This window comes from Limanda limanda, chromosome 20 (assembly GCF_963576545.1).
Source record: "Limanda limanda chromosome 20, fLimLim1.1, whole genome shotgun sequence".
NCBI classification, from domain to species: Eukaryota; Metazoa; Chordata; class Actinopteri; order Pleuronectiformes; family Pleuronectidae; genus Limanda; species Limanda limanda.
Window position 1 is genome coordinate 11,586,994 of NC_083655.1, and position 12,194 is coordinate 11,599,187.

The 12,194-nt window shown below is 40.7% G+C and overlaps 1 protein-coding gene across 1 annotated transcript; it reads left to right on the forward strand.

Moving 5' to 3' along the window:
• Positions 1-2,341: 2,341 nt before the first annotated feature.
• Positions 2,342-11,433, forward strand: pdk3a (pyruvate dehydrogenase kinase, isozyme 3a). Its single transcript, XM_061093839.1, has 11 exons — positions 2,342-2,723; positions 5,349-5,490; positions 5,612-5,683; positions 6,509-6,693; positions 6,788-6,877; positions 7,732-7,809; positions 8,062-8,138; positions 8,268-8,369; positions 8,462-8,569; positions 8,690-8,803; positions 8,961-11,433. The coding sequence occupies exons 1-11, from the start codon at positions 2,621-2,623 to the stop codon at positions 9,108-9,110; spliced, it is 1,221 nt and encodes a 406-aa protein (XP_060949822.1). The 5' UTR covers positions 2,342-2,620; the 3' UTR covers positions 9,111-11,433.
• The last annotated feature ends 761 nt before the right edge of the window (positions 11,434-12,194 follow it).

Here is a 12,194-nt window from a genome sequence, read left to right on the forward strand (position 1 = left end):
GCACCGATATAAGTTAAGTGTAAATTTCATCAAGGTTGTTAGGCCGAACACGGAAGATGCTGGTGTCTTTGGCATAGAAATCAAAGAGGGTAGTGTATGGTCTGATGTATTTAAATCTATACAACATGCAGTCATGCAGAAATGCTGATTGCTTAGAAACGAAATTTAATTTTGTTTTAGTCTTTGCAGTTAGTTCTTCAATATGAGTTTCAAAATATAAAACCTCTTTTGCTGGTTTTACATCTACCTCTGCATACATACAGTATAGGCCTGTATAAACCTGCTGTGTCTATAAAGCTGTTCAGCCCCAACAAAACTAAATCAAATTAACTAAATACCGAATAAAATAACAAAATACTGCTAATAACAAAATACTACATAATGAATTGCTACATTAGCTACAGTACAAACGTTTTTTATTAGCCATTAATTATGTGTTGGGTTATTTAGAGTTTGGAAGTAGTAGATTTCAAGGTGAAATTTTTTTTTAAATACCCAAAAAAATCATATACTGTATGAATGAATGTTGACATTTTACATTCAGGCATGTTTAGCGTATATATGAGCTGTGGTCCAAGTGGAATACTCCAGATGCAATGGTCATGAAATAGAGTAACTTATCCAATTGGACATGAATTAAAGTTGAATCATTATTTAATTACTTAGCCCTTTCTGCCTACTTCTCTGTGAAATAAAAATGCATTTATTATATTAAACTACATTTTTTTTAAATTCATTTCTATCGCACATCTGCTTGTCTTTGTTAAAACATCTGGACTATGAAGATCACGGTTGTCCATCTGAAAATGCAGATTCTCAACTTTCTGCCGCTAGGTGGCGGTAAAAACTAAAATGTGAGTGGAGCCTAATTGTAATTAACTGCAGTAGATGCCTGACACAGTGTTTTAATACAGAGTGAAAACATTCACATCAAATACTAAAAGAAAGTATAAAAGTATGTTTTACTACCAATTGCAACATGCAGTATTCTATGTGTGTATTTGTACTTGTTACATTTATATAACCCAGTGTGTCAGTGAGCAGCTGCATGTAAACAAGCCGAGCTAAACCACGATGATTGACAGGCCTATCGACCAATCGGGTGGCTGCTGTGGCTCACTTCCGTGTTTTGGACCAATCCCCGCAGAGCATCAACAGGCCTGTGCCAAGTGCGGTTGAGTGGAGACTTTTCATCCTTCGTGTTGTCCAATGACGTCAAGTTAGACGAGACACACCGGAAACCTGGAGGAGATCTTTCAAAAATAAAACGTGTTATTGTTTTGACTGCAACGGAACTCTCTGAGCAACATTTGCTGTTTTTTGTTTAATAAGTTTTCTCAATAATTAATCTAAAAGTATAAATATTAACGATCCAGAAATAAAAAATAAGAATGTATGTGAAGGACACAGTTCTAAATGTTAAGTTGTTTAAAAAAATGTGTTATTAAAACTACAGAAGACATCTACTCATGTAAAAGGATTGTATACAATTGTTTTGGACTGATGTTGCTGTTGATTGGCATCTGTTGTCTCATCTTCCTCTATTTCAAAGAGTTGTATAACATTTTGTGTAAATCTTCTGACAAAAAAGATACAACTTATGTGTAACAAAATTTTGCACAAATGAAGCTCTCCTCCTCTTCTATCATGGGTGATAAACTCATAGCCTTTTTTGTCACTTTGTGGTTGTATCTCTTTGTTGTAACGTTATGCTTCTTTATAGTTGTTATGTCTGTCTGTTGCATTTTGCATAATGGCTTTCAATCGATCAATGCAAAATAAGTTATCTATTTAAATCTACACGTTTGACCAAACAGCTTGAAAACACTGTAAATAAATAATATTATTATTATATTATTACTACTATTATTATTATTATATATACTGTTGCTGCCATTATTACAATATACTGCTATTATATTGGTATAATTACTATCATATATAAATATATATTATGTTATATTATATACTATATATACTGTACTATTTTTCTATACTGTCTAACAATAACATTACCATCATATCATCAGTACTATTACCATCATCTTGCCACTGCACCTTATCTACCTATTTATCTTGTGTTTCTATTTTTTATTCTTTCTACCTCAATTTTTTTTATTTTATTGTATTGTATTGTATTCAAATATACCGGCTGCTATGACAACTTAATTTCCCTTCGGGGATGAATAAAGTACTCTATCTATCTATAATCTATCTATCTAAAGTCTGATTATTAGAAAGTGCTAACACATCAGCTTGGCTACATTTGATTGGTGGCGTCTTACTTTGAAACCCATCAACCGGAAGTGTGTGTGTTTTGTCCCCGCAGGCTCCTCGGGTGCTGAGCAGAACTGAAAGTCCCGGGATGAGGACGGACTCTCGGCTGAGTCCCCAGTGTCTTCACCGTGTCATGTAACCCTATGGACGTTTGTCCGTCGTGGTGTGGTGTCCAGCCGGAGCCCCGCGGGTTGGGGACACATGTGTCCGCCCCTGGGAGAGCAGCCCTGTCAGCCATCAACACCGGGGAGGAAGCGGCCGCGTCGCGTGTTCTCTTCTCTTCCTCCTCCCGAGGGTCTTTCTCGCATTTAATCCCGCACACGTGACCTGCACACGTTCCAGAATGAGGGTCTTCACGTCCCTGCTGAAAAACGCCCACCCCAAAATCGAGTACTACTCCCGGTTCTCCCCGTCCCCGCTGTCCATCAAGCAGTTCCTGGATTTCGGTGAGTGTCCTCCCGAGGTAAACAAGTGTTGTTGTTGTTTACCCTGTGGTTCCTCTGAGGGTCTCTGCTCTGGATCTGATGTGTCACTGGGTTTATTAATAGAGTTGCACGTCTTGTGCCATGAAACACACACACACACACACACACACACACACACACACACACACACACACACACACATACACACACTGTGGATGGATGATTCAAGATTCAAGATTTTTTATTGTCAAATGAACAGAGATAACATGAAGTAGTCACTGTCAATGAAATGCTTGGGTCACACACTCTCTTTAAGCAATGCTGAGTAATTTCAACCCAAAAAAATAAAATAGAAATAGTATAAAATAGAATAAAAAAGAATAAAATAGAATAACAAAAATTTTAAATAGAAAATAAAATATATACATCTAAATATATATCTTTACAGATGAATGTTCAATTTGTGCAGTAGTGCAAATATTCAAATAGGCTTGTTATGGTGCTGGTGCAAATATGCAAATATTCCAGGGTGCTGGTTTGGTGGAGTTATTGCAGTTCAGAGGAGTTTAAAAGTCTTATGGCCTGGGGGATGAAACTGTCTCTGAGCCTGGTGGTGCGGGCCGGGCCGGATGACAGCCCCTGTGTGTGTGTGTGTGTGTGTGTGTGTGTGTGTGTGTCTGTGTGTGTGTGTGTGTGTCTGTGTGTGTGTGTGTGTGTGTGAGAGATGCAGCCAGGTCCTGCATGTGTGAACCCAGCTCGACCTTCCCCTTTTCTTCATCGTCAACAACAGGAATCCATGTGCCTCTCCAGCTGTGGTTCTCAGAAGTGACCCGAAGGCTCATGTTTCTGGGCTTGCACACATTTGTTGAGTCACCAGCTGTGGCAGGCGGACAAGAGACCTGACAGTGCAACACCACAGTTATTAATTCAGCGACTGCACTCGAGGCCTTTCTCCCTAATCCATCTTCTGATTAACAGAGTCGTCCGTCTCTCTTACGCAATTTGCTCTCCCAGCTGGGGATTAGACGTGAGAGGAAACACAGGAAGTGATGGCTGCACTTGAGATGCCTCGATAACATTTGTTTCACTTCCAGATAACGATTTCAATATCTGGAATTGCGTTTCGGAACCAGTCTGAAACCAGGGCCTTTAAAACCAGAACTACCTTCCTCCACCAAAGGCCTGATGACCCTATTTGTGTGTCAAACCACATTTAAATTCACTGGAACCAAATTTCACACATGTAAACATTAGTCACCCTTTTTTTTTTCAAGATCCAAGAATTATTCTGTTGCTAAAAGAAATTGCGACATTGTGGGTTCTTCTCTGACATGTCTCATCCTATCATGAAGTGAATCATTTAGGAAAAACACAACAATTACTTCCTTGGAATAGCTGTTAAACGTTTACCAGCGGAGATCAGTTCTTCTTCGCTTTGCATTTTTTTGATGCTGTTATCATTAACCTTTGACAAGATATACATGTGAAAGTATACAATGGAATTACAAATGGGCAATGAAATCAAAAGAAAATAAAATAGACAGAATATGTACATGATGTACACTTTTCTCTAAATGAAAAAGAAACTGGTGTGTTTGGAAAGGGGAACAAATGGGCCGTCATCCAGGGAGTGTGTGATTCCAGGGCTGAGTCAGTGTTTGCTGTTTTCACTTCCCGGTTTTATCATTTACAAGTCCTCCCTCTACATTTGCTGAATCAGGTGAAAGTTTTTCCTTTGAGCTGAGGTGAAAGGAGGCTTCCTGTCGTTCTGCCTGATCATCCAGTTCTTTCACCCCTATGATACAATAACACAGGGTGACATATCTCACTGTCTCGTCTGTGTGGGAGTCTTGAGGTGGATCACAAACATCAGCACAAAGGGTTTCCACTACCCTGAAAACGCGATTGTTCCTGTGTGCAGCCTGAGACTTTACCATTGTGTCAGTTTTTGGATATAAGAACCTAAGATGCTTCTCCCCACAGACTTCCACAGTGCTCAGTGGTTCTCTGCTGAGGGTTAATAGGCTTCACGTGCTTCTGCAAGTTGCACTGGCATTCAATTAGTTAGTTTCAAGAAAACCATTTAAGATTTTATCAGTTTAATTTAGTTTTTCCTGTTTAGTTTTTCCATGTAGAAACACGAATCCTGCTAACCTTTCCACGACTCCCCTTCTGGCTGATGTTGGTGCAGAGTCATTTTTGACTTGCAGATAGCAAAGTTTAAGGTGTCATGTTAAAGGTTGGATATCGACACCCACCACAGCCTCCAGCCGCCTGGCATGAATGGTGGTTTTCATATGACAAACTAGAGTGGCACTCAGTAGAGCTCACACCTCCGCCAAGGCCCGGCAGTCCAATTCAATCAAGCTGCATCCCATTGCACACACTCATGGATTTCAGTTCCCTTAACATTTAAGTTTTTTTAGTTTCAGTTTTGAGAATTTGCATATCTAGTCTCTGTGTTGTTTTCAATTTCCCTGTCTAGCACTTTGAATGAACCGCTGTTTATGAAATGAGCTTTCTAAATAAACCTGCGGTGCCCAAATCCTGAGCATATTTCTTTGCAGGAAATGTAGATCTACCAGAAATCTACCGGAAACTTCTTAAAAATATTGTATTTACGTGAACCTTCTCCCTCTCTCTCAGGCCGGAACAATGCATGTGAGAAAACCTCCTACATGTTCCTGCGCAAGGAGCTGCCCGTGCGCCTGGCCAACACCATGAGAGAAGTCAACCTGCTGCCTGACAAGCTGGTGGGCCAGCCCTCCGTCAGGCTGGTGCAGAAGTGGTGAGACACCTCTTTCAGTTATGTTCTTTGAAAGGCTCCCAGATAACAAAGTTTATAACGGAGTGTGTGATAAGAAGCTTTTGTTAACGTCGCCCTTTGACCTTTTTATCTTCTTTATCAGGTACATGCAGAGTTTTGTGGAGTTGCTGGATTACGAGAATCGAAAAGCAGAGGATCCTCATGCTCTGAACGAGTGAGTGATTAATGATTTGTTAAAGAAAACGCTGTATATCATGTAGGTACAACCAGCTGTTGTACACTGGCTTAATGTCAACATGTCCCTCCTCCACTGCAGCTAATCCCCTTAGTACACTAAGATCTCTGCTGACTGCACAGGTAAAGCTGTGTACTTATACTATAACCACGCCATGTGATGAACAGCCACACATGGCTGAGGAACACAGGCAGGATTTTGAATAAGTCAGTTTAAAAAACAGTGATCTTAAGCTTAATACTCGTCCAAACAAGGAATTAAAAAGACAATTCAGTTATTTTGAAATGGAAAACTCTACACAGGAAAGAGCAGCAACAGTTCAATGAATAGTTAAAAATAAAGGTTCATTATGAGTCGTATTTATCTTCTTCCTCATTTTCAGAAAGGAATTGATCCCTTGATAGAAAAATGCTGTAATGTTGGTCCTGGTGATTTTTTCTTTCATTATTATTTGTGAATTCCCTCACAGTCGATCTTAAGCTGTTTTCACACACAAACCCTGGAAAATGTTTGGAAAATTGGGTCCGTACATTTACTTGAGTTTGTCTTCCACATTTTAAAGAACTTGGCAGGAGAGATCAGGAAAGAGACCTCTGGGTAGAGCAGCCGGAGGCATTTAACCAGGCTGTAAGGAAAAGTTCCCAAAAATGTCTGTAGCAACTAATTCAGACAAACGCGTTATCACATATCTGGGTAGTTTCAGCAAAAGGTCCATAATCCAGTGCAAGTCGTAGAGCAGTTTAAGAATATCAACCATTGATTGTTCTGTTAACATATTGATGTATTTTGATCTCCTATCTTTAGCTTCCTGGAGCTCTTGATCGAGATCCGTAACCGTCACAACGACGTGGTTCCCACTATGGCTCAGGGAGTCATCGAGTACAAGGAGAAGTTTGGCTTCGACCCCTTCGTCAGCAGCAACATCCAGTATTTCCTCGACCGCTTTTACACCAATCGCATCTCGTTCCGCATGCTCATCAACCAGCACAGTGAGTCCTGAAGAACATCCCACTAGCCGCTTGACTTTTCTCTTCATGACCCGTCTCAGCAGCTGACCTTTTATTTCCATGTGTTTATGTTCAGCTCTGCTGTTTGGGAACGACACCAACCCCGCTCACCCAAAACACATCGGCAGTATCGACCCCAACTGCAGCGTGGCTGAAGTCGTCCGGGGTGAGTCAGAGAGGGTCGAAGTTATCTGTCTCTGTCTCTTTCTATCTACAAATATGTTTGTCCACTGTAACAAATGTATTAAGCCTTTGACTGTCATATATATATATATTTATTTATGTATTATTATATATTTACTTGCTCTTATCGGGTCTATAAGTACTCTTATTTTATTAGTGTATATTTATTTGTAAATGCATATTTTATTACAGTCTTTATATTTTTCTTGTTATTCTTGGACTATATGTTATCGGCTTACTTTACTTTAAAAAAGGCCTTTTATCCTTTTATTAAAACTACCACACCATTCTGTTACCTGCATGCATTGTTTGTTTCATTATTTTATCTTGAATTGTTCTTATTAAGTATTTTAATATTTAATTTCTGTCGTATTTTATTCCCTGATCTTATTAGCATTAGTCCTGAAATGATTATATTTTGGCCGTATTTTGGGTTAGGGTTAGGGTTAAGTTCCGTACAATTCAAAAAATGGAATAATATAAAAATGTTATAGTTGCAAACAACGCTGAAACAATCAAATCAGTTTGAGCTGTAGCCAATATGTGTACATTTCATCTGTGGGGATAGTTAGTTATTTGAGTTAAGATAATGGCAAAGGTCTTATGGGAAACATAGTTAGCTATGTTTGTTATCTTTATTATTCTCAACAGTGTCATAAATCAAACATAAACCCATGAACAACTCTCTGCTGAACGCAAGGCTTACACAGTGATAGTGTTTTTCAGTAGCTGCTCTCTCAATGACCCGGGAAAGAACGGAAGCTGAAAGAGGAATCTAGATGTACATTTCTCAGCTTGTTCTTCCCTGACTCCTGTTGTTTCGCTCTCTTCTATCAGATGCCTACGACACAGCCAAGATGCTGTGTGAGAAGTACTACCTGGCTGCTCCTGAGCTCAAGATCGAGGAGTTCAACAGTAAGAAACAAACGTTAACTTTCATGCTAAAATCCTCAGACTTTAACCATATCTCTCTGTAATCTGTCACACAGCTATAACACCACGTTACAGAGGCTGTTTAGAGCTTGTGGGTGGAGCTCCATGTTTACTCCTGTAATGATTACAACGTGTACCGTCTCATAAACTTCAAAAGACTAGTGTTTTCTTGTATATGTGTGTGTGTGTGTGGGTGTTTTGTCCTCTCACACCCCTTATATTATTTTCCTCCAGTGAAGGCCCCTACAAAGCCCATCCAGGCCGTGTACGTTCCCTCTCATCTGTTCCACATGCTGTTCGAGCTGTTCAAGGTGAGCCGGGCAGCATTGAGTGCCGTTAACCAGTTCAGCGCTCTTTAACTGTAATTAAACTGTAATGTGACTATAATTCTATGAGGACTGGTGCTGAGCTGGGTTAATTAAATGTGTCGGCGTTTGCAGAACTCGATGAGAGCCACCGTGGAGCTCCATGAGAACAGCACAGAGGGATTACCACCTGTAAAGGCAAAAGTCACTCTGGGTAAAGAGGATCTGTCCGTAAAGGTAAATCAGATGCTAATGAATGCAGGACCTCCTCGTGCAAAGCATGTTGAGATGTTTAAACGGTGTGCTTGCCTGGTTTCTCCGTTCCTCAGATCAGCGACAGTGGAGGAGGAGTTCCTCTCAGGAAGATAGACCGTCTGTTTAACTACATGTACTCCACGGCCCCGACGCCCAGCCTGGAGCCAGGAATCGTTCCCCTGGTACACACTCGCATAAAATCAAACCAATATTGAACCCGGTGACCATTTCAGCTCGTCCATTTATGTGGGATGACAACTGGGGAAATTTAAGTCTGCCTCTACTCTCTCTCCCCTGTCCAGGCTGGCTTCGGCTACGGTCTGCCCATATCAAGGCTCTATGCCCGATATTTCCAGGGGGATCTGAAGCTCTACTCCATGGAGGGCGTTGGCACGGACGCTGTCATCTATCTGAAGGTAAAATGAGAAAGTTACAAAGGGCAAAGGTTTGAATGACTTTTCTCAATTCGCAACAACGTGATACTCAGAGTTTAAAGAAGTAGTTCAATATTTTGGGAGATATGCTTATTCATTAAAATACTTCTCATTGGCTGTTGTGTTCCTCCATTTCAAGGCGCTGTCCAGTGAGTCCTTCGAGCGGCTGCCCGTCTTCAACAAGTCAGCGTGGCGCCACTACAAGACCAGCCCCGAGGCCGACGACTGGAGCAACCCCAGCAAGGAGCCCCGCGATGCCAGCAAGTCCAAATACAAAGCCAATAGATAACTCCGCCCCGCCCGCTAGCCCCGCCATCTGCTCTCCGCCTCCAGCATGTGCGACGAAATGTTGCCCTTGGGTAAAAGTTTGGTCTCGGATCAGACTGGCTTTTACATTCCACTGGTTGAATCTTTGTAAAAGATGGAAGACCTCGACTTAAATCTGTGCCCAAAGGCAATGAGCTTCACCAGAGTCGGAGTTTAAAATCAACTTCTTCCAAATTATAGATCCACGCTGCTTAATCCCATTTATAAAGAACGTATATGTGTTTCATTTCTAAATGGGGTTAGACTGTGACCATTTCTTCGACCTAAATTCCCTGCATCACTGTTATCGCTCCCTCTCTCTCCCACATAGTCGGCTTTGCTGACCAGGCCGCTGCTTGGCGTGGCTGAATGGGCCGAGCACTGCTGAGTGTCTTTCTGCTTCTCCCTCTCAAACACAAGTGGAGTCAGGGGGTTCGAGTTTCAGTTCACACAGGAAAAGAAGGGAGGTTTATTTATGCTTTTGACTCTATGCACACTCAGGCCAGTGTGTCATTTGCATTGTCTTCTTTTGGTTGCACTCTATTTAATTTACATTTAGGAAGCATTGGAACAGGCGTCCACCTTATTTTTAAAGATCTAGATTTTTATTTAATGTGACTGAAAGCCTTACTTCTAGCTACATACAATATAAATTACTTTTTAAAGAGAATAGTAGGAGTGACAGTATTTTTATCTTGTTACTACTCAACTCCAAGATGTGATTCAACCAACCACCAATAATGTTAATCATCAATACTGACCCTGCTTGCACAGGACAGAGCTGCACCTCGATTTAACTCCTGCTAACGATGAACAGTGCATCTGCCGGGATGCTCCTGAAACGCCGCCACGCCAGCTTTGACTGTCAAGTAGCTTCAGCCACACCAGCATGATGAATTGAATGACTCCTCAGAGAAGAGAGGAACGGACCTGATGCATCTCATGAGAAACGATAAAAGTGGGATGATGCATTACATTCATCATCATTGCATTTCCTCCTGCAAACATTCCAAACCTGGATACTCAACCTCAGCTTGGACTTACCAACGCTTCTTGCAGTCTGCCTTGTGTTTCACATGTAGTATTACTAACCCTAATGGTTTCTATGAATGAGTTTAAACAGATTTTTTTTTTTTTAAATGTACTTTTGTGTTTTAATCAAGAGTGAAAATGATCTAGAGGAATTCAGCTAAAATGCAGAAGAAATTCATCAGTGACAGGTTTTTATTTATTCGTGCAAGTTTTTTTGGGACCTTCAATCTTTGATATTGGAACAGGATAACTTTTTTTATGATAACTTATCAGTTTTTATTGATTGCTTTTTTTGTTTATTTCTACGCCATAGGAAGTTAAGCAGAACTGAAGAGAATGCGGTTCGAGGAGCTGAGCTCTCGGCCGCCGAAGCATCTGTGGGTACTGAAACATAACATCCAATCACAAGTCACGGGAATCATGTTCAGGAACTGTATGAGTGCACTTCGATAAGAAATATGTTGTCTTTTAAATACTATAAATTCAGATGTATATCAAGATTTTTATTAGGAATAGATCAGATCCCAGGTTTGAACTCTCATCTTTAAAAGCTAAATAAAAATACATACCTTAAATTCAGCTTGAACCAAACCTGAAAGCATTTGTTAAAATCCAATGTTATTTTAAGTGACTCTTTTCTCATCTCCTTCAGCTCCATGAATCTGATGTAAAAAGACAGGATTTTAGAGGAAGACTTTTGAGCGACTCTTCGCTAAGGACTGTTTCCTCACTCTGTAGCTCCTTCGCTGTTCTGCCACACTATAATTCCATCACTGCCAATGCCTTTGTAAACCTGCCAGTCTCACTGAGGGACGCTCGGTGTCCAACCCGCTGTAGAGGAAATGTTGCCCGATAGGTTAGAGACGGCCGCCCTCGTTCATTCAAAGGCCTCAGATCGCCGCCTGTAATGTGTGGTCGTCATTATCAGGACGATCTTCCAGCTTCAGTCGTTGACAACCTTAAGAAAGACTGTCTGTACCAATAGTGTACTAGAAAATATTCTTTATATACATATATATAACTAAGAATAATGTCAAGACTGTTTACGCAGCCAGTGTGGAGTGATCGCTGTTTTCAATCCTACTGTACCTCCCAGCTCAAAATATTGTTAGTGTTTTTGCATGAGCTCCTCAGTGCGGAGGCAATCGTGCAAATATTGCAACACAAACGACGAACAAGGTGTAAGAGCAGACTAACAATGTGTTTCAGCATGATACCAACTTACAATACCTACTGTCAAACCCGACAATAAAGAAAATGGCTGTTGTGTGTAATCTTTGAGGTTTTTTATGTTTCTGCGACGGTCAGAGGCGTCCCATTGTGAACACGATATCTCAAGAACACCTGGAGGGAGTTTCTGCAAATTTTATGCCAACATTCATTTGGATCTCAAGATGAACTGGTGGAAGTTTGTTTGTCAAAGGTCAAGGTGATCTCATGTTCTCATGAACGTGATATATCAGGAACATCTGGTCAAAAGTCCAGGTTATTGTGACCTCGGAAAACCCTTAGGTCTTGTTGAAAGCGTAAGTCCTTTCAAATTTGACAGAAATGTTCACGAAGACTCACGGTTGAACTGATGAATTTGGTGGTCAAAGGTTTAGGTCACAGTGTGTTTGGCCTCTTGATCATTATATGCCTTTTGGGGATTTCTTCAGTTGATGACAAGACGTCACTTGGACCCTAAGATGAACCGATTCGATTTCAGAGATCATAGGTCACGGTAAAGTAGGTGGGGGTCGCCCACTAACCAGAAGATCAGCAGTTCGATCCCAGTTTCCTCGATTCTGAGTTCCAAATTCCTTGAAACCCTAATTTCCCCTCGAAGTGTGAATGTTTTAATGGCAAATCTGTACTGTAAAGAGTCATTAAGACTAAAGAACATGTACCATGTGTGTGTGTGGACTGAAACTGCACTGATTGACAGAGGAATGCGACTGCAGTACTTCTAGTTTACCTTGTGTCATCTTAAAAAAGAGCAAATACTGCAATACTGTCGTGCAGTTGTACGCTTTTGTTTTATTTACATATCAAG

Excerpts from the sequence above, each read along its gene's own strand:
- pdk3a (XM_061093839.1), top strand. The coding sequence starts at position 2,621 with ATGAGGGTCTTCACGTCCCTGCTGAAAAACGCCCACCCCAAAATCGAG. Across the intron at positions 5,684-6,508 it reads GATCCTCATGCTCTGAACGA|CTTCCTGGAGCTCTTGATCG; the intron begins GTGAGTGATTAA and ends TCCTATCTTTAG. Across the intron at positions 8,804-8,960 it reads ACGCTGTCATCTATCTGAAG|GCGCTGTCCAGTGAGTCCTT; the intron begins GTAAAATGAGAA and ends CTCCATTTCAAG.